This window comes from Rhinopithecus roxellana, chromosome 19 (assembly GCF_007565055.1).
Source record: "Rhinopithecus roxellana isolate Shanxi Qingling chromosome 19, ASM756505v1, whole genome shotgun sequence".
Classification (NCBI taxonomy): Eukaryota; Metazoa; Chordata; class Mammalia; order Primates; family Cercopithecidae; genus Rhinopithecus; species Rhinopithecus roxellana.
In genome coordinates, this window is record NC_044567.1 from 75,725,885 (window position 1) to 75,753,070 (window position 27,186).

A 27,186-nucleotide genomic window follows, 5' to 3' on the forward strand; every position below is an offset into this window, starting at 1 on the left:
CCGAAAGTTAAGTGTTTCCGGCTCCGGTGTCATGGCAGGCTCCTACCCTGAAGGTGCGCCTGCAGTCCTCGCCGATAAGAGGCAGCAGTTTGGGAACCGGTTCCTGAGCGATCCGGCGCGTGTCTTCCACCACAATGCCTGGTAATCACCCTGCCCCTCGCCCAGCCTGTCGCTCGCCCTCTGTCCCGCCGCCTCGGAGCACTCCGAAAAGCCCCTGACCGCCGGCCACGAGTCTAGCTGCCCTACCTGAGGCACTCTCCAAGGGGAGAGGAACTCTTAGGCCAGCGACTCACCCTGCCCGCAGCCAGGACGTGAGGCCCCTAAGCTGCCCATTTGATTTTCTCAGGGACAATGTGGAGTGGTCGGAAGAGCAAGCCGCAGCGGCGGAGAGAAAAGTCCAGGAGAACAGTACCCAGCAGGTGTGCCAGGAGAAACAAGGTGCGCTTAAATGGGCTCTCGGTGATATCAATAGCCAGCGTACTGCCAAACGCGCCCTCCCAGAGAGGCCAGAGAACCGCGGCCGCCTAGGTCCTTTATTCCTGGCCTGATGCGGATCTCAGAAGTTGAGCGGGACGGGGAGCGGGTGAGCAAGGAGGGAAAAGGGCTGCATTGTAACAAAATCTTGTTAAGTCGTAGAGGGTTTTTTTTTTACATACAGTTTTACTTTGGAGGAGGGTAATTTTGTCTTTAATTATGTTGACTAGACCCACGTTGATATGGCTAGCCAATGACGACTGTGTGGTCATGCGATCATCTTAGAGCCTGTACTTTCTACATGATTTGCACTTTCCATGAGGAGATGTTTCCATTGAAGCTTCATTTAAGTGATTACATTCTAAATATTGTTGGGAGGGGGGCTAATGACTGGTGACTGTGTGTCTATTACTTGTGTGATGGTTATGAGAATTTAGGGCTTCAGTCGAGGAAAGGTAAATGCAGCAGAGTGGAGATTAAGTCTCACCAAAGAAAAGGAGGCCCCTGCTTGAGAGGTGGATGATTTCACTGCAAAATATCCCTAGATACTAAAACTAGGACTGATTGTTCCAGACAGTTGAAGATAGGACTACAAATTTAGTACCCTCTGAAAGAGTTCTGTACAAGAAGATTCCAGTTACAAAACATTCACCCTGCACAGTTTGACAGCAACTAAATCAAAGCAAGTTAAGAGTTGAAAGGGATTTTGAAAATCATGTGGTTCAATATTCTCTTTTTATAGTTAAAGACACTTGGACCACAGGACATTAAGTGCTTTTCCCAGAGGTAAGCAGTCAGTAGTAGCAGCAGTGGAACTAAAATCCTATTTCTTAGGGAGTCTTGGTTGATTCAGCAGGTGAGTTGTGAGTTGTTAACACACTCCTTATTGGATTCCACCTTCCATTGTCACTGTCCTGCTCAATATGTTAGGTTTTTATTCTTCCTACTACACTAGTCAAGGCCCCCTGAATTGGCAAGGGCAGTAAACTGAAATCTGGGATTGTCATGGTCACCTTAAAAACAGCTTTCATTTCATTTAAACTGTCCATACATCTTTTTTTTTTTTTTTTTTTTTTTTTTTTTTTTTTTTTTTTTTTGGAGACGGAGTCTCGCTCTGTCACCAGACTGGAGTGCAGTGGCAAGATCTCAGCTCACAGCAATTTCCTCCTCGCCAGTTCAGGCGATTCCCCTGCGTCAGCCTCCCGAGTAGCTGGGACTACAGGCGTGCACCACCACGCCTGGCAAAGTTTTTGTATTTTAGTACAGATGGGGTTTCACCATGCTGGCCAGGATGGTCTCAATCTCCTGACCTTGTGATCTGCCCGCCTCAGCCTCCCAAAGTGCTGGGATTACAGGCATGAGCCACTGCACCTGGCTACTTCTAGGATTTTTTAATAGTTAAGAGTCATCCGGCCGGGCGCGGTGGCTCATGCCTGTAATCCCACCACTTTGGGAGGCCAAGACAGGCAGATCACAAGATCAGGAGATCGAGACCATCCTGGCTAACACGGTGAAACCCTGTCTATACTAAAAAATACAGAAAATTGTCCGGGCATGGTGGCGGGCGCCTGTAGTCCCAGCTGCTCAGGAGGCTGAGGCAGGAGAATGGCGTGAACCCAGGAGGTGGAGCTTGCAGTGAGCCGAGATCGCACCACTGCACTCCAGCCTGGGCAGCAGAGTGAGACTCTGTCTCAGGAAAAAAAAAAAAAAAAAAAGTCATCCAAAGGTGTAGGAGGATACTTGATAGGTAGTAAGTTCTCTGGTTGATTGTTCAAACAGAATTTAGACTCTCCTATAATGATGAATAGGGGCATTCAGGTATAATGCCAGATGGCAGGACTAAATGACCTCAGAAAGGCCTTCAGCTCTGGGACTGTGGCTCTACCTGAGGATACTTTTAGTATTAAAGTGACATTTGGTAAAGCAGGATAATTGACATTAGATATAAATAAAATATTTGAGAGCTGGTTCTTAAAATTCTTTCTTAAATGTTTACAGTTGATTATGAGATCAATGCCCACAAATACTGGAATAACTTCTACAAAATCCATGAAAATGGGTTTTTCAAGGATAGACATTGGCTTTTTACCGAATTCCCTGAGCTGGCACCTAGCCGAAATCAAAATCATTTGAAGGATTGGTTCTTGGAGAACAAGAGGAGTGAAGTACCTGAATGTAGAAACAATGAGGATGGACCTAGTTTAATAATGGAAGAACAGCACAAGTGTTCTTCGAAGAGCCTTGAACATAAAACAGAGACACCTCCTGTGGAGGAGAATGTAACTCAGAAAATTAGTGACCTGGAAATTTGTGCTGATGAGTTTCCTGGATCCTCAGCCACCTACCGAATACTGGAGGTAACCTTTTATTGTCTCGGTAGTGGGGTATGTGAAGCTATTATATTTGTGCACGTGAGGTAGCATGGAGAGGGTGACAACAAAAGTAACTTCTATTGGATGATGCTGACTAGACTTGACCCTTAATATTAGCCTGGAATCACCTCCATTTTTGAACTGATATAATGCCCTCAGTGCAGGCCAGATATCTGGTGGTCATAACGGACAAAGATCACATGGGAATAGCATGTCACTTCCAAAAATTGTATTAATAGCATCATGCTGTACCTGTCACATGCCACTGCATCATACAGGTGAAAGAGCTCAACATGATCATTGCTATAACCCTGGAAAAAAGTCCCAGATCAGAAGACAAACTGTTGCTTCTCTTCTAATACAGTTTACAGGAACAAAGAGGGTAGTTAGGATGGTGCCTGTGTCTTAGGCCTGGGATAATTCTCTTCCTCTGCGTTTGGATAGTGTTGCGGAGTCTAGGCCTGGAAAAATGTCTAGATTGGTATAATGTAAATTCATAAATGGGGACTGCACACGTTACCAGAAGCTGGTTCTGGAACTGGTTAACCTTGGGATTGAGTCCTATGGTATGATCTTAGATAATTTCCTTACCCTCTCTGAGCAGTGAAACTGCTGCCTCTGCACCTTGTAGTTACGAGGATGGAGATAATGTATGTAAAATGGCTAAGAACAATATCTGGCACATAGTTAAGCCTTTAGTGAATAGTTGCTGTCTTCATTACCACACAGCACTGTGTTTAGGACAAAGTTGCCAAGGTCCCCTTTTCATACATTTTTCAGCACACTTGATTACAAATATTTTCACAATAACAATATAAGCTCAGTAAGAAAATACTTCATCTACAGGACCACTTGCTAGAACTCAAAAGATAAAAGCAATCCTTGCCCTTTTTTCTAGACCAGCTCCTTTCTGCTAATGAAAACCCATGCTCTTGTCTTTTTAAGGGTTCCTGAAGTCAAGATCGAAATCAACAAATGTCATGGGTACTGTTTAGCTCTGGTCACTACACCTTCCCTAATACAGTTAGGCCAGATTCTTGTTGATTATTATTTTTCTAGCTTTAGGAAATTAACTCTGGAAAGTTCTGTGATTAATAGTTCATTTCTGTCTGCAGGTTGGTTGTGGTGTGGGAAACACAGTCTTTCCAATTTTACAAACGAACAAGTAAGTATGTTGTAAAAGTTTATGATAGCAAAGAAGATAAAAGTGAAGGTTGGCTGGGTGCATTGCTTCACGACAGTAATCCCAGCACTTTGGGAGGCCAAAGCAGCATTGCTTGAGGCCAGGAGTGTGAGACCAGCCAGGGCAATGTAGCAAGAAAAAAAAGTAAAGGTTTTTTTCAAAACTTGCTACATCAAACTATCAGTAATGGTTATTGGAAAATATGGATTATGTCAAATTCAGATTTCTACATTATTCATTTATGGATTGATTTAATTTGATTATCTTTGTTATTTGGAAAATTAGACTTAAAACTTGATAGTGTTAACATGTAGTGCCTTCGTCTAAGGAACAAATGTGTTCACCTTTTCCATTCTTATGATCTCTGAAGAACAGTCAGCGGCTGAGTTGTCATCACCCCCATGGTAGAGTTGAGAAAGCTAACATACATGAAGATGTCTCCTGTTCTGATGAAAACACTCTGTTTTGTGTACTTAAACAGAACACTTCTGACACCAAATGTGCGGGGTTTTTGCCAACACTGACCAATTCAACAACAGCTGGGTGTTCTACAATTCAATTCTGACACTGTCTACTTGGAGTTGGTATCAGATCGCACAAGTTAAGGATTTGGTCCCAGAAGACTGCCCCTGACTTCAGATGCCAGTTGTGAATCTGGCCCTCCGTGTTTCTGCCCTACAGGCTGTAAATCAGGGGAGCCCTATCTCCAGTTCAATAATTGCCTAGAATGACTCACAGAACTCAGGGAAACACTTCACTTACATTTATGTGTTTGTTACGAAGGATACAGATTAACAGCCAGCTGAAGAAATAATTAGGGTGGAGTTCACAGGATCTCACACTCAAGAGCTTTGTCCCCGAGGAGCTCAGTGCAGGGCCTTCCTAGCACACGGATGTGTTCACCAACCTGGAAGCTCATCAAGAGGTTTTTTTTGTTTTGAGACAAGCTCTTGTTCTGTCATCCTGACTAGAGCACAGTGGTGCACCCATAGCACACTGCAGGCTGAGAGTCCTAGGCTCAAGCGGTCTTCTCACTTCAGCCTCCCAGGTAGCTGGGCCTACAGACACATGCCACCATGCCCAGCTTATTTTTTTTTTTTTGAGACGGAGTCTCGCTCTGTTGCCCAGGCTGGAGTGCAGTGGCCAGATCTCAGCTCACTGCAAGCTCTGCCTCCCAGGTTTACGCCATTCTCCTGCCTCAGACTCCAGAGTAGCTGGGACTACAGGCGCCCGCCACCTCGCCTGGCTAGTTTTTTGTGTTTTTTTAGTAGAGACGGGGTTTCACCATGTTAGCCAGGATGGTCTCGATCTCCTGACCTCGTGATCCGCCCGTCTCGGCCTCCCAAAGTGCTGGGATTACAGGCTTGAGCCACCGCGCCCGGCCCCCAGCTTATTTTTGTTTATTTTTTGTAGAGACAGGATCTCACTTTGTTGCCCAGACTGGTCTCAAAACTCCTGGGCTCAAGTGATCCTCTTGCCTCAGCCTCCCAAAATACTGGAATTACATGCATAAGTCACCATTCCCAGCCTCAAGAGTTTTTATACAGCTAGGATACAGACTCATGGGAAAATTAATTTTAAAAGGAGAAGATGATAATAGTTTTCATACAGCATAATCTGCATTTCTATTCAGGATGTTGGTGGGTGAAGCTGAAAGAAAGTCCCAGTCTGTTTGCCCTTCCTGGTGTTGTCCCCACCCCAGGTCGTCTCATTAACATAAATTCAGTGTGGTCCTGGGGGAGTTCATTATGAATAACAAAAGATAGGGAGTCTTGCTTCATCACCCAGGCTGGAATACAGTGGCACGATCTCGGCTCATTGCAACCTAGGCCTTCTGGGTTCAAGCGATTCTCCTGCCTCAGCCTCCCTAGTAGCTGGGATTACAAGTGCACGCCACCACGCATAGCTAATTTTTATATTTTTAGTAGGGATGGGGTTTCACCACATTGGCCAGGCTGGTCTCGAACTCCAGACCTCAGGTGATCCACCTGCCTCAGCCTCCCAAAGTGCTGGGATTATAGGTGTGAGCCACGATGCCCATCTTGCTGAGGAAATTCTTAAGGTTTTTGGAGCTCTGTACCTGGAACCACAAAGACCAACACCAGATATATTTATTATACCATACCTGTTTTGTTCGAGACGGAGTCTTGCTGTGTTACCCAGGCTGAGTGCGGTGGCATCATCTTGGCTCACTGCAACCTCTGCCTCCTGGGTTCAAGTGATTCTCCTGCCTCAGCTTCCCAAATACCTGGAATTACTGGCATGTGCCACCACGTCCAGCTAATTTTTTGTATTTTTAGTAGAGACGGGGTTTCACTGTATTGGTCAGGATGGTCTCGAACTCCTGACCTCAAGTCATCCACCCGCCTCTGCCTCCCAAAGTGCTGGGTTTACAGGCGTGAGCCATGGCTCCTGGCCCTATAACGCCCCCTAACTGTTTTTAAACCCCTTGTGGAAATGACATTCCAGTTCTGTATTCATTATTGGAATCCAGTTCCTCAAAGGTTTTGTGTAATATATACTTTACCAATTTAGCCCACAGTATTCATTAACAGGATTGAGTAAAACATTAGCCTCATTACCAATATACATTTAAATATTTCTACAATTTGCTCTCAGAAATTTCTAAGAAAATGGCAGTCCTAGTAGCTAACACTGAAGAAAAGAGATTGTTCTGCTCTTGAAGTTACACTCTGAGGAACCCACCTCAAATGGGAGATTGACTTAGCTTCAAGTTATGGCCATTAATCATCAATATCATCAATGAATGTAAAACTGAATGTAGATGGCATCTTTGCCACAGCTTCTTTATGCCATTTAAATAAGATCGCTGTGTTCAATATCTTGCTAGAACCCACTTGTTCATGTAATTCACTGGCTCAGAATTGACATGTTTTCTGCTGCCTGTGAATCAGGTTTTTAAATTGTTGGGCATAGTTTTCAAGGTCCTCTGCAAGAATGTGCACTATAAAGTATGTCCTCTTATCCCTCAGTGCACTGGTCACACCGTGCATGTCTTCCCCTGATTCCGTACCTTTCCAAAATGTCCTTTGTTTCTACTACACTATTTCCTTCCTTCCTCACATTCTAGATCAGAAGCAACTAGAAAACTTCCCTAGTTGATATTGTCCAGCTGCATCACTCTGCAGTCTTTTGAGATGGAGTCTCACTCTGTCGCCCAGGCTGGAGTGCAGTAACTCAATCTCGGCTCACCTCAACCTCTGCCTCCCAGGTTCAAGCAATTCTCCTGCCTCAGCCTCCCAAGTAATTGAGATTACAGGTCCCCACCACCACACCCAGCTAATTTTTGTATTATTGATTGAGACTGAGTTTTGCTCTTGTTGCCCAGGCTGGAGTGCAGTGGCACAATCTTGGCGCACTACAACCTCCACCTCGTGAGATCAAGCGATTCTCCTGCCTCAGTCTCCCGAGTAGCTGGGATTACAGGCATGTGCCACCACACCCAGCTAATTTTGTATTTTTAGTGGAGACGGGGTTTCTCCATGTTGGTCAGGCTGGTCTCAAACTCCCGACCTCAGGTGATCCACAGACCTCAGCCTCCCAAAGTGCTGGGATTACTGGTGTGAGCCACCGCACCCGGCTCATTTTTGGTTTTTTGTTGTTGGTGGTGTTTTTTTTTTTTTTTTTTTTTGAGACGGCGTCTTGCTCTGTCTCCCAGGCTAGAGTGCAGTGGCACAATCTCGGCTCACTGCAAGCTCCACCTTCCAGGTTCACGCCATTCTTCTGCCCCAGCCTCCCGAGTAGCTGGGACTACAGGTGCCCGCCACCATGCCCGGCTAATTTTTTGTATTTTTAGTAGAGACGGGGTTTCACCATGTTGGTCAGGCTGGTCTCAATCTCCTGACCTTATGATCCACCCACCTCAGCCTCCCAAAGTGCTGGGATTATAGGCATAAGCCACCATGCCCAGCCTAATTTTTGTATTTTTTTAGTAGAGACAAGCTTTCACTATGTTGGCCAGGCTGGTGTCGAACTCCTGACCTCAGGTGATCCACCCACCTCAGCCTCCTAAAGTGCTGGGATTACAGGCGTGAGCCACCACGCCCAGTCCACTCTGCAGTCTTTACAGCCTTTTTATGTTTCTTGAGTTACCCTATTGCCTTTTTTTTTTTTTTTTTTGAGACAGGCTCTCTGTCACCCAAGCTGGAATGCAGTGGTGCCATCACACCTCACTGTAGCTTCAGCCTTCCAGGACTCAGTTGATCCTCCCACCTCAGCCTCCCAAGTAGCTGAGACAACAGGCATGTGCCACCACCCCTGCTAATTTTTGTCTTTTTTGTAGAAACGGGGTTTCACCATGTTGCACAGGCCAGGGTTCTTGATATTTTTTTAATGTATCTGATAAAGTCTTTGGATCATTTCTCAGGCTAATGTATTTTTCATTTGTTTTCTTTTTATATATAACAGCTTTTTGGAGATACAAAGTGTGTAATACAGTGGTTTTTTTGTTTGGTTGGTTTTCTTTTTTTCTTTTTTTTTTTTGAGACGGCATCTTGCCCTGTCGCCCGGGCTGGAGTGCAGTGGCACAATCTTGGCTCACTGCAACCTCTACCTCCCATCGTCAAGCAGTTCCCCTGCCTCAGCCTCCCGAGTAGCTGGAATTACAGGCGCCCGCCACCACACCCAGCTAAATTTTTGTATTTTTGGTAGAAACAGGTTTTCACTGTGTTGGCCAGGCTGGTCTCGAACTCCTGACCTCGTGATCCACCCACCTCAGCCTGCCAAAGTGCTGGGATTGCAGGTGTGAGCCACCGCGCCCGACCATAATACAGTGGTTTTAAGTTAATTCACGCAATTGTGCAGCCATCGCTGCAGTCAGCTTCAGGACGTTTTCGTCACCCCAAAAAGAAGCCCCATACCCATTAGCAATCACTCCCCATTTCCCGATTTCCCCCAGCCTCTAGCCCTAAGCAACTACTACTCTACAAATGCATGGATCTCTATATAGATTTATCTTGGGCTAATTTTAAGTATATGAAGTAAAACAGAGAAAACCAATTATTTTGAAATACAGTTCTATCCTCAGATCCCAATTAAGGACTCTGATTTTAAAAGTAATACTCTCAGCCCTTCATATTCACCTGTTCTGCATCCAAGGATTCAAGCAACCTTGGATTGAAAATAAATAGTACGGGCCGGGCACAGTGGCCCATGCCTATAATCCCAGCACTTTGGAAGGACAAGGAGATAGTATCACTTGAGCTCAGAAGTTAAAGACGAGCCTGAGCAACATAGTGAGACCCTGTCTCTACAAAAACTTAAAAATTAGCCAAGCATGCTGGCATGCACCTGTAGTCTCAGCTACTTTGGAGACTGAGGCCAGAGGATTGGTTGGGGCTGCAGTGAGCCATGATCACACCACTGTACTCCAGGTGACAGAGCAAGACCCTGTCTCAGAAATAAATAATACAACAGTTTTTTAAAATATAACTATTTACGGCTGGGCGCAGTGGCTCACACCTGCAATCCCAGCACTTTGGGAGGCTGAGGCGGGTGGATCACGAGGTCAGGAGATCGAGACCATCCTGGCTAACACGGTGAAACCCCATCTCTACTAAAAATACAAAAAATTAGCTGGGTGCAGTGGCGGGCACCTGTAGTCCCAGCTACTCTGGAGGCTGAAGCAGGAGAATGGCGAGAACCCGGGAAGTGGAGCTTTCAGGGAGCCGAGATCGCACCACTGTGCTCCAGCCTGGGCAACAGAGCAAGACTCCATCTCAAAAAAAAAAAAAATGTATATCACTATTTACATAGCATTTATATTAGGCATTAGAGATGATTTAATCTATGCAGGAGGATGTGTGTGGGTTGTATGCAAATGCTACACCTGACACCATTGTGTAAGAGACTTGAGCTAGATACCTAGGGATAACTATATGACCTGTAGAAAAAGAAAAGCACAGGCCAGGTGTGGTGGCTCACGCTTGTAATCCCAGTACTTTGAGAGGCCAAGGTGTGCAGATCACCTGAGGTCAGAAGTTCGAGCCCAGCCTGGCCAACATGGAGAAACCCTGTCTCTACTAAAAATACAAAAATTAGTCAAGCATGGTGGCACGCACCTGTAATCCCAGCTACTCAGGAAGCTGACGCAGGAGAATGGCTTGGACCCAGGAGGCAGAGGTTGCAATGAGCCGAGACCACGCCATTGCACTCCAGCCTGGGCGACAGAAGCAAAACTCCATCTAAAAAAAAAAAAAGAAAAGAAAAGATAAAAGCACAAAGAGGCCAGGTGTGGTGGCTCATGCCTGTAATCTGAACACTTTAGGAAGCCAAGGTCAGGAGTTCAAGACCAACCTAGCCAACATGATGAAACCCCGTCTGTCCTAAAAATACAAAAATTAACGGCATAGTGGTGGGAACCTGTAGTCCCAGCTACTCGGGAGGCTGAGGCCAGTGAATCACTTGAACCCAGGAGGCAGAGGCTGCAGTGAGCTGAGATTACCCCACTGCCATCCAGCCTAGGTGACAGAGCCGAGACCTCGTGTCAAAAAAAAAAAGAAAGAAAGAAAAGAAAAGCGTAAGGAAGAAAACAACACTTGCCAGGCACGGTGGCTCATGCCTGTAATTTCAGCACCTTGGGAGGCCGAGACAGGTGGATCACCTGAGGTCAGGAGTTTGAGACTAGCCTGGCCAACATGGTGAAACCCCATCTGTACTAAAAATACAAAAATTAGCTGGGCATGGTGGTGAGCACCTGTAATCCCAGCTACTTGGGGGACTGAGGTAGGAGGATCACTTGAACCCAGGAGGTGAAGATTGCAACGAGTGTTTTAGAAAGCAGAAGCTGAGTCTGATAGAACTTAGCCCATGACCTTAAAAAATTAGCTGGGCGTGGTGGCCCATGCAGATGCAGATGCAGCTGCCTGGCTGATTCGAGAACAGGACAGGCATGGCCCCTGCTTTCAGAGCAGTACTGTGGAATAGAACTTTGTGCAGTGATGGAAATGTTCTACATCTTCACTCTCCCTTATGGCAGTCACTAGCCACGTGTGAAATGTATCTAATAGGACTGAGAAACTGAATTTTTAATTTAAATAGCCACAGGTAGCTAGTGATTACCACAGCAAATGCTGCAGCTTCCCAGGTTTTTAGTCTGATAATACCTCCCAAAAGTTGTCTGCTCCAAAGGTCAACAGTTCAGCAGGAAGCAGAGCCCATGCCTTTGAGAAGCTGGAGGTATTGCATACTCCCAAAAATCCCAGGGTCTCTCAAAGAATGAGCCCAACAGTGCAGAAGAGCTCTGGGCTGTTGTTTGTAAAACACAAGCGTACAGCCTTCTTCCTCTCCCATTTTTATTTAGACCTGTCCTGACAAAAAGAATTCTGGCATTCGGGTGCGGTGGCTCAAGCCTGTAATCCCAGCACTTTGGGAGGCCGGGACGGGCAGATCACAAGGTCAGGAGATCGAGACCATCCTGGCTAACACGGTGAAACCCCGTCTCTACTAAAAAATACAAAAAACTAGCCGGGCGAGGTGGCGGGTGCCTGTAGTCCCAGCTACTCGGGAGGCTGAGGCAGGAGAATGGCATGAACCTGAGAGGAGGAGCTTGCAGTGAGCTGAGATCCGGCCACTGCACTCCAGCCTGGGTGACAGAGCAAGACTCCGTCTCAAAAAAAAAAAAAGAATTCTGGCATTACAATTTGTTTTGTATTTTGATGTCTTCAGAATAAATATATAATGTGCTTCATAATGGAAGCAATTTTGATCTACATTTTTTGTATTGCTACCTTGTGCTGAGACTTGTGCTAGATAGTGAGGATACCAAGAAAAATAAGCACAGGGATTTTGTGTTGTTCGTCTTTATCTCCTCAGCATATAAGATAATACCCAATACATAGTGGACCCTCAGTAGTGTTTGGTGAACTAATAAGCGAGAGGTGTAATCTCCGCTGTCACAGCACTCACCCACTATGTGGTGGGGGCCAAAGGACAGGTACAGATGTGTTCCTGGTGTGGAGAAAGTGCCAAGGTAGCTCAGAGCAGAGAAAAAAGAATTCTTGTGCTATCAAGCAAGGCTTCATTTGAGAGAAAAGTAGAATTTCTGTCGATGGAAAAAGAGAAGACATTGATTTGAAACTCACTGGTTGTTTTATAAACTTCATATTAGCTATGTCCACACAGCCTCCAAAAGGATATAATTCAAAAAGGATTTTAACCAAAATGAAATATGTTGTGACTAATAGATACAGTTTATTTGAATGAATGATGGTTTTTCCTATTTGGTATTTTAACTCTACTACACAAGAATGAGAGTAGACATAGCTCAATTTGTAGTCTCATTGTTCTGTCTTTTCTGCCCATTTCAGTGACCCAGGACTCTTTGTTTACTGCTGTGATTTTTCTTCCACAGCTATAGAACTGGTCCAGGTGAGTACAATGGCTCCTATTGGGAATTTCCACTGATTAAAGGGAAAAGGTTCTCCTAAAAATCAAGGTCTCTGGCTGTGTTCTTATTATATGGTCTGTTTTCTTATGGTCTAAAAGTAAAAGATTTACTGATAACAAGCATACCTTGTTTTATTGCAGTTCACTTTATCACACTGTACAGATTTGGTATCCATTCATATATTGAAAGTTTGTTGTAACCCTGCATCAAGCAAGCCTACCGGTGCTATTTCTCCACCACCATATGCTCACTTAGTGTCTGTGTGTCATGCTTTGGTGATTCTCAGAATATTTCAGACTCTTTTACTATGAGTATGTTATAGTGTGTGATGTTACTGTTGTACTTGGTTTGGGGTTCCACAGATCACATCTGTGTAAGATGGTCAACTTAACAAATGCATGTGTTGTGACTGCTCCACTAACCGGCCATTCCCCCATTTCTCTCCCTCTCCTCAGGTCTCCTGTTCTCTAAGACACAATATTGCAATTAGACCACTTCACACTCTACGGTGTCCTCTGTGTGTTCAAGTGAAAGGAAGAGTTTCACCACGTTGCCCAGGCTGGTCTCGAATGATAGCTTACACTTGTGTTGTGATTATTAAATTTAATACACAATTGCATAAACCAATGAAATATGATTGCAGGCTGGTGGGGTGACTCATGCCTATAATCCCAGCACTTTGGGAGGCCAAGGTGGGCGGATCACGAGGTCAGGAGTTCAAAACCAGCCTGACCAACGTGGTGAAACCCCGTCTCTATTAAAAATACAAAAAAATTAGCTGGGCTAAAATAGAAAAAATGGTGCACACCTGTAATTTCAGCTACTCAGGAGGCTGAGGTAGGAGAATCGCTTGAACTCAGGAGGCATAGGTTGCAGTGAGCCGAGATTGCGCCACTGCACTGCAGCTAGGCAACAGAGTGAGACTCCATCTCAAAAAAAAATAAATAAAAATACATTATTGGTCGGACACAATGGCTTAACGTCTGTCATTCCAACACTTTGGAAGGCTGAGGCAGATGGATCACTTGAGATCAGGAGTTCAAGACTAGCCTAGGCAACATGGTGAAACCCCATCTCTACTAAAGAAAAATACAAGAAATTATCCAGGCATAGTGGTGGGCACCTGTAGTCCCAGCTACTCAAGAGGCCGAAGCAGGAGAATCACTTGAACTGGGGAAGCAAATGTTGTAGTGAGCCAAGATCGTGCCACTGCACTCCAGCCTGGGCGACAGAGTGAGATTCCATCTCAAAAAAAAAGAGAAAGAAAATAGTTTATTGCTAAAACATGTTAAGAATCATCTAAACCTTCAGCAAGTTGTAATATTTGCTGGTGGAGGGTCTTGCCTTGATATTGATGGCTGCTGACTGATCAGGGTGGTGATTGCCGAGGGCTGTGGCGGTGATTGTTAAGGGCTGGGGTGACTGGCAGTTTCTTAAAATAAGGTAACAATGAAGTTTGCCATATCAATTGGCTCTTCCTTTCATGAAAGATTTCTCTGTAGCATGCGATGCTGATAGGATTTTGCCCATGGTAGAGCTTTTGAATTGAAGTCCATTCTCTCAAACCCTGCTGCTGCTTTATCAACTAAGTTTGATGCCATTTCAAAACAATGTTCACAGCATCTTTACCAGAGTAGATTTGATCTCAATAAACCACTTTCTTTGCCCATAAGAAGCAACTCCTTACAGATAAGGATACTGGAAGGGAGGGAAGGAGGGAAAGAAGGAAGGAAGGAAGGAAGGAGGAAGGGAGGAAAGAAGTAAAGAAAAGAAGGAAGGAAGGAAGGCTAAAAAAGAAGCAGCAATGAGATTGCAGCAATTCAGTCACATCTTCAGACTTCACCTTTTTTTTTTTTTTGAGACAGAGTCTCACTGTGTGCCCAGGCTGAAGTAGAGTGACACAATCATAGCCCACTGTAGCCTTGAACTTTTGGGCTCAGGCGATCCTGATAGATGATTCCATTGGGGTTCTTTGAGTTACAAGTAACAGAAACATCTAGACAAACTCAAAGCAATAAAGGAGAATGTCATAGAACCTAACGGCACAAAATACAGCCCCAAGTTCCTGGTATCTTACCTCTCATTGCCCAGGGCCCATTTGTTTTTTCCCTCTTTGCATACCCGCTTTCTCTAGTCAGTTTTTCCTGGTTTTGCACGTGGCTCCAACGTGGTTGCTCCTCCCGGTCCCTTACAAGTTCACCCTCTTCAGGGGTTCATGGTGCCTCACTAAAATGACTGTGTCCCAGTTCTGAAGTCCCTGGAAAGTCTAGTTAACACAACCTAACTGGTAAATACAGCAGCCCTGTTTGAATCACTTTTGGCCAATGAGAAACAAACTCACATATTTGGAGAAGATGGACATTGAAGGCAGATGTCTTAAAATGTATCTGTTATGGCCGGGCGTGGTGGCTCACGCCTATAATCTCAGTGCTTTGGGAGGCCGAGGTCGGCGGATCACGAGGTCAGGAGTTCGATGCCAGCCTGACCAAGATGGTGAAACCCCATCTCTACTAAACATACAAAAATTAGCTGGGCATGGTGGCGCACACCTGTAGTCCCAGCTACTTGGGAGGCTGAAGCAGAAGAATCGCTTGAACCCAGGAGGCAGAGGTTGCAGTGAGCTGAGATGGCGCCACTGCACTCCAACCTGGGTAAATAGAGCAAGACTCCATCTCAAAAAAAAAAAAATGTGTCTGTTACAATTGGCCAGGTGTGGTGGCTCACACCTTTAATCCCAGCACTTTGGGATGCTGAGGTGGGTGGATTACTTGAGGTCAGGAGTTCAAGACCAGCCTGGCCAACATGGGGAAACCCTGTCTGTAGGTTAAAAAACACAAAAACTAGGCCGGGCGCAGTGGTTCATGCCTGTAATCCCAGCACTTTGGGAGGCCAAGGCGGGCAGATCATCTGAGGTCAAGAGTTCCAGACCAGCCTGGCCAATATGGTGAAACCCCATCTCTACTAAAACTACAAAATATTAGCCAGGCATGGTGGTAGGTGCCTGTAATCCCAGCTACTCGAGAGGCTGAGTCAGGAGAATCATTTGAACCTGGGAGGTGGAGGTTGTAGTGAGCCAAGATCATGCCATTGCACTCCAGCCTGCACGACAAGAGCGAAACTCCATCTCAAAAAAAAAAAATAACAAAAACTAGCAGGATGTGGTGGCGTGCACCTGTAATTCCAGCTACTGGGGAGGTTGAGGCAGGAGAATTGCTTGAACCCAGGAAGCAGAGGTTGCAGTGAGCCGAGATCGCACCACTCCAGCCTGGGCAACAGAACAAGACTCTGTCTCAAAACAAAAAAAAAAAAGTGTCTGTTACAATTATGTATAATGCTATTAGGGCAGGTTCGGGATTGGTAGTGCCATGTTTTTGGAATTATTCATGAAGTTAAAGACCAAATGAAGCCGGGCACGGTGGCGCAAGCCTGTAATCCCAGCACTTTGGGAGGCCGAGACGGGCGGATCACGAGGTCAGGAGATCGAGACCATCCTGGCTAATACGGTGAAACCCTGTCTCTACTTAAAAATACAAAAAAAAACTAGCCGGGCGACGAGGCGGGCGCCTGTAGTCCCAGCTACTCGGGAGGCTGAGGCAGGAGAATGGCGTAAACCCGGGAGGCGGAGCTTGCAGTGAGCTGAGATCGGGCCACTGCACTCCAGTCTGGGTGGCAGAGCAAGACTCCGTCTCAAAAAAAAAAAAAAAAAAAAAAAGACCAAATGAATATTGAAGCCTATCTTCAGTTTTTGCTAACAAAGTACATTTAAATTTTCTACATCTACAGAAATAGATTTTCCTGAAGAATTCTATGGTTTGTGTAATATTTTCTAGTTGGGAGTTATTTTAAATCATGTACTTTGTTTGTTTTGAGACAGGGTCTCAATCACTCAGGCTGGAGTGCAGTGGTACAATCAAGCTCACTGCAGCCTTGATCTCCTGGGCTCAAGTGATTCTCCTACCTCCTGTGTAACTGGGACTGCAGGCACACGCCACCACACGTGGCTAATTTTTTTTATTTATTTTATTTTATTTTTGAGATGGAGTCTAGCTCTGTCGCCCAGACTGGAGTGCAGTGGCGTGATCTCAGCTCACTGCAACCTCTGCCTCCCAGGTTCAAGTGATTCTCCTGCCTCAGCCTCCAGAGTAGCTGGGATTACAGGCGGGCACCACTGCACCCAGCTAATTTTTTGTATTTTTAGTAGAGACAGGGTTTCACCATGTTGGCCAGGCTGATTTTGAACTCCTGACCTCAGGTAATCCGCCCACCTCAACCTCCCAAAGTGCTAGGATTACAGGCATGAGCCACCGCGCCCAGCATTTTTTTTATTTTTTGGAGCGACAAAGTCTCACTCTGTTGCCTAGCTGGCCTCAAACTCCTGGGCTCAAGTGATCCTCCCATCTCAGCATCCCAGGGTGCTGGGATTCTAGGCGTGAGCCACCATGCCTAGCAGATCATGCTTTTTTAAAGTATGTGCTGTCTCTCTCCTTATGAATGTTTTTTTTTTTCCTGTTGGTCACTCATTTTCATGATCGTTTTCCAGTTCTCAGATCTGACTTCAGGCATGAGAAGTACAGAAAGTACACAAGAATAAAGAATAAAAGTAGGGGAGTTAGGAATGTTCTATTTTAAAAGCAACCATTAGATTCCTCACCATCTCCCTTCAATTATTCCTGATCTTTACTCTCTGAGTCCTCCCTGAAATAACATGCTATTAGGTTGATGCAAAAGTAGTTGCAGTTTTTGCCATTACTTTCTCTTTTTTTTTTTTTTCTTTTTTTAGACAGAGTTTCACTCTTATTGCCCAGGCTGGAGCGCAATGGCGCGATCTCGGCTCACTGCAGCCTCTGTCTCCTGGGTTCAAGTGATTCTCCTGCCTCAGCCTCCTGAGTAGCTAGGATTACAGGCATGTGCCACCACACCTGGCTAATTTTGTATTTTTAGTAGAGATGGAGTTTCTCAATGTTGGTCAGGCTGGTCTCGAACTCCCGACCTCAGGTGATCCTCCCGCCTTGGCCTCCAAAAGTGCTGGGATTACAGGCATGAGCCACCACGCCCTTGCCATTACTTTCAATAGCAAAAACCACAACTACTTTTTCACCAATCTATATAATGATTAGAAATATATCCCCTACTCGGGAGGGTGAAGCAGGAGATCCTATCGTGTCAACCCAAGAGTTTGAGGCCAGCCTGGACAATATGGGGAGATTTTGCCTCAAAAAAAAAGAAAAAAGAAATATATCCCTCTTTGTGAAGTAGCAGCAGTTACATTTAAAATTTAAAACAAGATAATCTTTTCTTTAGGCTATGTTAATATTTTCTAACGTACTTATCTCTTCCACCTGTCTGCAGACAAATCCAGAATATGATCCTTCACGGTGTTTTGCCTTTGTTCACGACCTGTGTGATGAAGAGAAGAGTTACCCAGTGCCCAAGGGCAGTCTTGATATTATCATTCTCATATTTGTTCTTTCAGCGATTGTTCCAGACAAGTAAGTTTGGGTCCCTTGGCCGGTAGTGTCACAAAAAGAAAGCTTTGGTGAGGGACCTTTTTTTTTAAGATAGGGTCTTGTTCTGTCAGCCCAGGCTGGAGTGCAGTGGTACAATCATGGCTCACTGCAGCCTTAACCTCTTGGACTTAAATGATCCTCCCTCCTCAGCTTCCCAAGTAGGTGGGACCACAGGCACGTGCCACCAGTCCTGGCTAATTTTTGTGTTTTTAGCAGAGATGGGGTTTTGCCATGTTGCCCAGACTGGTCTTGAATTCCTGGCTCAAGTGATCTTCCCACCTTGGCCTCCCAAAGTGCTGGGATTATAGGTGTGAGCCACCATGCCCAGCCTGGTGAGGGACCTTGATATTAGAGTTGGGCTAGAAGTAAAAAGAGTTTTGTTTATGTTCTGATAGACACAAAGAAGCCACACCATTTGTAATGATGCGAGCATTCTCAACCATTTTCCTAAATTTGTCTTGATGTCCAGCTTCTGCTCTGTCCTCGAAACTTCTGCCTGCTGGCTGCAGTAGTTGGTTCTTCATTTCCTTGTTGTGGCTCAACATTGGGAAAGAATGGGAAATCAGTCTCTAATGAGTATGTGGGGAAATTCCTATTGATAATCTCATCACATGCCGTTTTAGAACTGTGGGTGTCACAGCTTTTAGGTAATGTCTCATTATTGGCCTTTTATTTATTTATTTATATTTATTTATTTTGAGACGGGAGTCTTGCCCTGTCGCCCGGGCTGGAGTGCAATGGCATGATCTAGGCTCACTGCAACCTCCACCTCCCTGGTTCACACAATTCTCCTGCCTCAACCTCCTGAGTAGCTGGGATTACTGGCACTCGTCACCATGCCCAGCTAATTTTTTTTTTTTTTTTTTTTTTGAGACGGAGTCCAGCTCTGTTGCCCATGCTGGAGTGCAGCGGCCGGATCTCAGCTCACTGCAAGCTCCGCCTCCCGGGTTTATGCCATTCTCCTGCCTCAGCCTCCCAAGTAGCTGGGACTACAGGCGCCTGCCACCTCGCCCAGCTAATTTTTTGTATTTTTTAGTAGAGACAGGGTTTCATCGTGTTAGCCAGGATGGTCTCGATCTCCTGACCTCGTGATCCGCCTGTCTTGGCCTTCCAAAGTGCTGGGATTACAGGCTTGAGCCACCGTGCCCGGCTATGCCCAGCTAATTTTTGTATTTTTAGTAGTGATGGGGTTTCACCATATTGGCCAGGCTGGTCTCAAACTCCTGTACTTGTGATCTGCTCACCTCCGCCTCTCAAAATGCTGGATTACAGGCATGAGTCACCACACCCAGCCTTTTTTTTTTTTTTTTTTTGGAGATGAAATCTTGCTCTGTTGCCCCAGCTGGGATGCAGTGATGAGATCTCAGCTCACTGCAACCTCCACCTCCCAGGTCCAACCAATTCTCCTGCCTCAGCCTCCCGAGTAGCTGGGATTACAGGTGTATACCACCATGCCTGGCTAATTTCTGTATTTTTGTTTTTTTTTAGTAGAGCTGGTGTTTCACCATGTTGGCCAGGCTGGCCTCGAACTCCTGACCTCGTGATCTGCCCGCCATGGCCTCCCAACAAGTGCTGGGATTATAGGCATGAGCTACCTTGTCCAGCCTATTGGCCTTTTAAATGCCTTAAATAAAACAACCTTATTAGCAACACAAAATTTATATTGAAGCTTAACTAAAGTGTTCTCTGATGCTTACAATGTTTTGGAAAAGTGTGGTACAGAATTCTATAAAATCGGATTCACATTAAAGGAAAGTCAAATGCTATATCCTAAAACACACCATTAAAATCTCATATGCATCAGGCAACCAGTGGTCCTATGAAACTACCTTCTGTTTGGTTTTTTTTGTTTGTTTGCTTTTTGTTTTTTCTGAGATGGAGTCTCACTCTGTTGCCCAGGCTGGAGTGCAGTGGCGAGATCTCGGCTCACTGCAACCTCTGCTTCCCAGCTTCAAGCGATCCTCCTGCCTCAGCCTGCCGAGCAGCTGGGATTACAGACACGCACCACCACAACTGGTTAATATTTTGTGTATTTTTAGTAGACAGGGTTTCACCATGTTCTTCTGGCTGGTCTTGAACTCCTGACCTCAAGTGATCCACCCACCTCGGCATCCCAAAGTGCTGGGATTACAGGCGTGAGCCACCACACCTGAGCAAAACTACCTTCTCAAGGAAGCAGAGTCAGAGATGTTGGCTAAGAGATTCAGACACCATTGACTAATTCCATAGAAGCCCTTGTCACTGCCAGAGTGCAGTGAGTCCGGACAGGCTGGAGGTTGGCACATATTAGGGTAAACTATACCCATGAAATCATGACATTAGAGACTTCAAACATCTCATTCTGTGGCATCAGAGTCCTGCAAAGGATGATTAGGCAAAGTAGTGTTAAAGGTCAAGGTAAGCTGGTGTTAGGAAGCCAGATAACATGACTAGAGAGTGCAGGGACCAGTGATTGAGATCCTGATTTATCTCCCAGAGTCCAAGGACCCCTTGCTGGCTGCACAGGGTAGGAGCTTTGAGTGGTTGACCTTCTCTAGGCCACACTTCCTCTAGAAGGGCACTGAAGTCATCCAACCTGAGAGGATGAGTGCGAAATAAAGGCATATACAGGATAACCCAAAAGACCTACCATGGTTTTAAACTTTAATAATTGCAGAGGTTGACCAGGCACAGTGGTTCACACCTATAATCCCACCACTTTGGGAGGGTGAAGTGGGAGGAATGCTTGAAGCCAGGAGCTCAAGACCAGCTTGGGCAACAAAGCAAGACCCCCATCTCTACTAAAAATAAAAATAAAGGCCAGGTGCAGTGGCTCACGCCTGTAATCCCAGCACTTTGGGAGGCCGAGGCGGACAGATCACAAGGTCAGGAGATCGAGACCATCCTGGCTAACACGGTGAAACCCTGTCTCTACTAAAGTACAAAAATAAAAATAAAAATAAAAAAATAAAAAGTAGAAAAAATAGCCAGATGCATATCTGTAGTCCCAGCTACTCAGAAGGCTGAGGCAGGAGTATGGTTTAAGCCCAGGAGTTTGAGGCTGCATTGAAGTGAGCTATAATCACACCACTGCACTGTAGCCTGGGTGACAGAGTAAGACCCTGTCTCGAAAAAAACCTATGACCTCAGAAGTTTCAATGCTACAAACTTTTTAAAAATTGACATGGACTAAAACAAACTGTTAAAATTTAAAATTCAAGCCAGCCACCGTGGCACAGACTTTCAGTCCCAGCTACCTAGGAGACTCAGGCAGGAGGATCACTTGAGCCCGAGAGTCCAGCCTGGGCAACATAGCATAGCAGAACCCCAGCTGTTTGTTTGTTTGTTTGTTTGTTTGTTTTCTGAGACGGAGTTTCGCTCTTGTTGCCCAGGCTGGAGGGCAGTGCCGTGGTCTTGGCTCACTGCAATCCCGCCTCCCGGGTTCAAGTGATTCTCCTGCCTCAGCCTCCCAAGCAGGTGGGATTACAGGTGCCTGCCACTATCCCTGGCTAATTTTTTTGTATTTTTAGTAGAGACAGGGTTTCACCATGTTGGCCAGTATGGTCTCGAACTCCTGAACTCAGGTGATCTGCCTGCCTCGGCTGTTTTTTGTTTTTGAAGTGGGAAACGTTTATTATTCAAAATTTAAACAGATTTGAAATTTTTTTGGTGAAGTTTGTAGCATTTAGACTTCTGAAGTTATGAAAGCTTCAACCTGCACCAAGACTTCTAAAGAACACTGCATATGGAAAGTGCAGACCTAAGTGTAAAACCCTCTGTCTCTTATCCTCATTTGCATACTGATTGTATTGCCATGTAACTTGTAAGTCCTTGAGGACAAGTCTTTATTTAACAAACAGAAAGATACAGCCTCTGCATTGAAAGAGCTCAGGTCTAATGGTGCAGGCCGTTAAGTCACGTAGCAGAACCCACTGGATGCTCAGGATTCTGCTCAGCCACAGGAGCACAGGGCAAAGATGGCTATCTAGGACCAGGGGGGAAGTGAGCCAGATGGAGAGCAGAGAACTTTTTTTTGTTTGTTTTTTGGAGACTGAGTCTCAGTTACTCTGCCGCCCAGACCAGAGGGCAGTGGTGCAATCTTGGTTCACTGCAACCTCTACCTCCCAGATTCTAGCAATTCTCCTGCCTCAGCCTCCTGAGTATTTGGGATTATAGGCACACGCCACCATACCTGGCTAATTTTTGTATTTTTTGTAGAGATGGGGTTTCACCATTTTGGCCAGGCTGGTCTCAAACTCCTGACCTCAAGTGATCCATCTGCCTCAGCCTCCCAAAGTGCTGGTATTACAAGCATGAGCCACTGCAACCGGCCGGGAACAGGGAACTTTCTTACGGCAGAAGCAGGCTTTCCTCGAGCCTCTTCAGGCTGAAGGCAGTGGCTCGAGGCCGCAGCTGTGAGCAGGCAGCTAACGTCCTTCAGTTCTAACTGAAGCAAGGGTAGAGGAGCTTAGATCTCAGGGTTGGTTTGTCAGTTGAGGAGGTCCACTGGCTTTTTGGGATATGCTACAGGGAAAGAGAACCCTGTCTTTAAGGAGACCTGATTGACCATCATTCCCTGCTGCTCCACAGGATGCAGAAGGCTATCAACAGGCTGAGCAGGCTTCTGAAACCTGGGGGGATGATGCTTCTGCGAGATTACGGCCGCTATGACATGGCTCAGCTTCGGTTTAAAAAAGGTATTTTGAGAGCGCTGAATCCTAACCACTAGAGATCATGTCCTTTGCAGGGACATGGATGAAACTGGAAATCGTCATTCTCAGCAAACTGACACAAGAACAGAAAGCCAAACACACCACATGTTCTCACTCATAAGTGGGAGTTGAACAAAGAGAACACATGGACACGGGGCGCGGGGCATCACACACTGGGGCCTGTCGGGGGATTGGGGGACTGGGGGAGGGATAGTATTAGCAGAAATACCTAATGTAGATGACGGGTTGATGGGTGCAGCAAACCTCCGTGGCACATGTATACCTATGTAACAAACCTGTACATTCTGCACATGTACCCCAGAACTTAAAGTACCATTTTAAAAAAAAAGCAAAGGTACTTGGCCACTATAATCAAAAAATGGTGCTGCCATCAGAATAGAGACTCTAGAATTAGAGCTCCATATATAAAGCCATTTAAAATGTGACAGAGTACTGTATTTTTTAAGAAAACTGAAGAGGCTTATATAATCTAGATATTGAGGTCTTTTTAAACAAGACAGCTACCTTTAGAAGAGCTTTTATTAGAAAGACATTTGAAAGACGGCCGAGCATGGTGGCTCATGCCTGTAATTCCAGCACTTTGGGAGGCCGAGGCGGGCAGATCGCCTGAGGTCAGGAGTTCGAGACCAGCCTGACCAACATGGAGAAACCCTGTGTCTACTAAAAATACAAAATTAGCCAGGCATGGTGGTGCATGCCTGTAATCCCAGCTGCTTGGGAGGCTGAGGTAGGAGAATCACTTAAACCCAGGAGACGGAGGTTGCAGTGAGCCAAGATCATGCCATTGCACTGCAGCCTGGGCAACAAGAGTGAAACTCCGTCTCAAAAAAAAAAAAAAAAGACATTTGAAAAACATAAATAATTTTAAATGTGGCATGACAAAAGATGCCATTAAAAATGTAAAAGGCAAATGACAGAGTAAGAGGGAATATTTTCAGTGCATATAATAGATAAAGACTTAATATCTTTGCTCTTCAGGGAGCTGTCATGAAACTGATAAGGAAAAGATCAGTGACCCACCCAAAAAACAGGCCAGGAGTTTTTAGTCAGTTCACAAAATAACGTATCTAAATGGCCAGTAAACAACACTTCAAGGAAATAAAAATAAGAAGTTAATATTACTAATTACTGGCCAATTCAAAGAAGGAGGTGCATTCCTTCATTACTGGTAGAAAGAGAAATTGTTACAGCCTTTTTTTCTTTTTTTTTTTTTTTGAGATGGAGTTTCACCCTTGTTGCCCAGGCTGGAGTGCAATAGCATGATCTCAGCTCACTGCAACCTCTGCCTCCTGGGTTCAAGCAATTCTTCTGCCTCAGCCTCCCAAGTAGCTGGGATCACAGGCACGTGCCACCATGCCTGGCTAATTTTTTATATTTTTAGTAGAGACAGGGTTTCACCATGTTGGCTAGGCTGGTCTCGAACTCCTGACCTCAGGTGATCCACCTGCCTTGGCCTCCCAAAATGCTGGGATTACAGGCATGAGTCACTGCACCCAGTGTTACAGCCTTTTTTTTTTTTTTTTTTTTTTGAGACGGAGTCTCGCTCTGTCTCCCAGGCTGGAGTGTAGTGGCACCATCTCAACTCACTACAACCTCTATCTCTTGGGTTCAAGCAATTCTCCTGCCTCAGCCTCCCGAGTAGCCAAGACTACAGACATGTGCCACCATGCCCAGCTAATTTTTTTGTATTTTTAGTAGAGACGGAGTTTCACCATGTTGGTCAGGCTGGTCTCGAACTCCTGACCTCAGGTGATCCGCGCACCTTGGCCTCCCAAAGTGCTGGGATTACAGGCGGGAACCACCGTGCCTGGCCTACAGCCTTTTTTTAAGCACCCAGTTATTGTTCAATCCAATAGTTTTTTTTTTAATATAGTCAAGAACTAGCACATAATACATGCACGAGCAAAATTTTGTAAACAAAGTGAATGTCTCTGGATAGGGAGATGTGCTTGTCACCTGACGTGGACCCCATACCACTGAGCCTGGAGGGATTTCTGTTCTGTATCATTCAGTGAGAGGACAGCAATATGCAAGGGAGTATTTTAAACTCCATCCCCATATGCCAGTATCTGCAGGGAAATAAGTATATACATGTGTAATGATTTGGGCATTCAGGAAGGTCTCGAAGTACGTGCCAGGCCGGTAAACTGAGGTAAGGTCAGGGAGGTTAGCAGCAGAAGGGAAAGCACGTTCATGATCAAAACAGTATCTAAGTTGTATTTATGATTGTGTAGACACGAGAAGAGACATGCAAAGGACAGTCACCATCAAAATGGTAATGGTTGTCTCAAGTTTGCTTAAACTCAGCTATATTGCTTAATTAAAAAAAAAAAAAATAGGCCAGGCACGGTGGCTCACGCCTTTAATCCCAGCACTTTGGGAGGCCAAGGCGGGTGGATCACCGAAGGTCCGGAGTTTGACATCAGCCTGACCAACATGGTGAAACCCCATCTCTACTAAAAATACAAAAAATTAGCTGGGTGTGGTGGTGGGCACCTGTAATCCCAGCTACTTGGGAGACTGAGGCAGGAGAATAGCTTGAACCTGGGAGGCGGAGGTCGCAGTGAACTGAGGTCACGCCATTGCACCCAGCCTGGGCGGCAAGAGCAAAACTCTGTTTCAAAAAAATTAAATAAATAAATAAAAAGTTTGTGCTGTTAATTTAATGGGGTTGGGGGAGTGAACAAGTTGTTTTCATCAAACAATTCTAGAGTTTTGGAGTGGGGAGCTTAGGAACCTCATGTTTTCTGACATTGGAATTAGCTTATTCCTGTTAAGCTGCCCTTCCTGAAGCACTGAGGCAGGAGTGCTCTCCACCAAACAAGCTGACTTGTCAGTTAACATTTCCTTAGCAATGCAAGTCAAAGGAGTGCTTTAAAGTGTCTCTGATTTTTAACACATCACTCTGCAGGTCAGTGTCTATCTGGAAATTTCTACGTGAGAGGTGATGGAACCAGGGTTTACTTCTTCACACAAGGTATGAAACACTCATCTTTTTACGCTAAAAGTCCCGGGTACCAGATGAGATGGTCTTCAAGGCACGTTCAGAAGGAGAACTATCTGGCCCCTCCTGCCTTTTAGGCATTCCGTTTCCTGCAATTCCCCACTGCCTACACCCTCCTCCACCCTGGGCCAGACACTTGGGCCCCCAGTCAGCCCTGGCTTGTCCATGCCTTCAGTCCTGCTCTGCTCTCCCCGTCTGCCACTGTCCAAAATGGGAAGCCTGCCCGCTCTGCAAGGCTCATCTCCAGTCCAGCCTGTTTCACCCTCTGCACGGGGTTGTGCTTTGGTGCACCCGGGTCAGGGTGAGTTGTGTCCCCTGGGTTCTAGGGGTGCCAGGAACTGCTCTCTGCAACTGGCCCTGTCCACAGGCGTCATCCATCACATGGGCCTTATGAATTCTCCGTTCCTGGGCCCTTTTTGGGGTCACCTTCTTTGAGCCTTTGGTTAAGATGATGAAACTGCTTTCGTAAAACAATTGCTTTGACATACATATATACTTTTGCATAAATTTTAAGGTGTTCATAGAGCCTAAAGGCCAAATATAAACCGAAGGTTTTTAAACAAGAAAAAAACCGTGGCCCATACGCAGTGACTTCCCCACCTGAACATGAAGTTGCTGTTAGCAAGCCGCCACTGCGTTTATAACCAAAGGCCATGTGAAAACTACAGCAGCTTCCCTGAGCCCCATTAGTGAGGACTTAGTCGATAAAAATGCCTTTTCTTGAGGGGAAAATATATAAACATCTTTTCCACACTAGAGGAGCTGGACACGCTTTTCACCACTGCTGGACTGGAAAAGGTTCAGAACCTGGTGGACCGCCGACTGCAGGTGAACCGAGGGAAGCAACTGACCATGTACCGGGTTTGGATTCAGTGCAAATACTGCAAGCCCCTTCTGTCCAGCACCAGCTGAGAGGCACCTGCTGCCAAGACGATGCAAGCTCATTGTGCTTCCGGGCTTTTTTAAAAAACCGTGTAGCACCAGGCATGGTGGTGCATGTCTAATCCCAGCCACTCAGGAGGCTGAGGCGGGGAGGATCCATTTAGCCCAGGAGTCCAGCCTGGGCAAAATAGTGAGACCCAGTATCTGAAAGTAATCATAAAAATAAAAAGAATATAAATGAGGTCTTGTTGACGTTGGACAATTCAGGAATTCAGACTTGAACCTTAAACCTAGGAAAAGTTACTTTGTATCAGGATTCTAACAGTTATGCTTTATATTTGTGAAGTCCTTTAAAACATAATTTTCTCAAGTTATTTCTTTGAGATCTCAATCTGTCTTAGCATTTTGTAACTAATAACTGAAATTTTATTCAAAGGAACTGTAAACCTTAAAACACCAATTTATTTCCATGTGAAAAAGTGTTCCATATGACAAGTGTTTTTTGACTCTAAGTGCGTTAAATCTTTTGAAAGTGTAAATGCCAGGCTAGGGCAACTGCAGTTAATACTTACAGAGGTTAGTGAAGGGCTCATTAAGTTGTAGAGGAAGCAAGCTGGGAAGAATCAGATCAGATGTTTTCCTGAC

At 45.4% G+C, this 27,186-nt stretch overlaps 1 protein-coding gene across 1 annotated transcript; it reads left to right on the forward strand.

Annotated features, from left to right (window-relative positions):
* On the forward strand, positions 1-27,186 carry METTL2A (methyltransferase like 2A). Its single transcript, XM_010380085.2, has 9 exons — positions 1-141; positions 347-438; positions 2,473-2,831; positions 3,962-4,011; positions 12,357-12,417; positions 17,786-17,925; positions 22,513-22,619; positions 25,567-25,632; positions 26,417-27,186. The coding sequence occupies exons 1-9, from the start codon at positions 32-34 to the stop codon at positions 26,569-26,571; spliced, it is 1,140 nt and encodes a 379-aa protein (XP_010378387.1). The 5' UTR covers positions 1-31; the 3' UTR covers positions 26,572-27,186.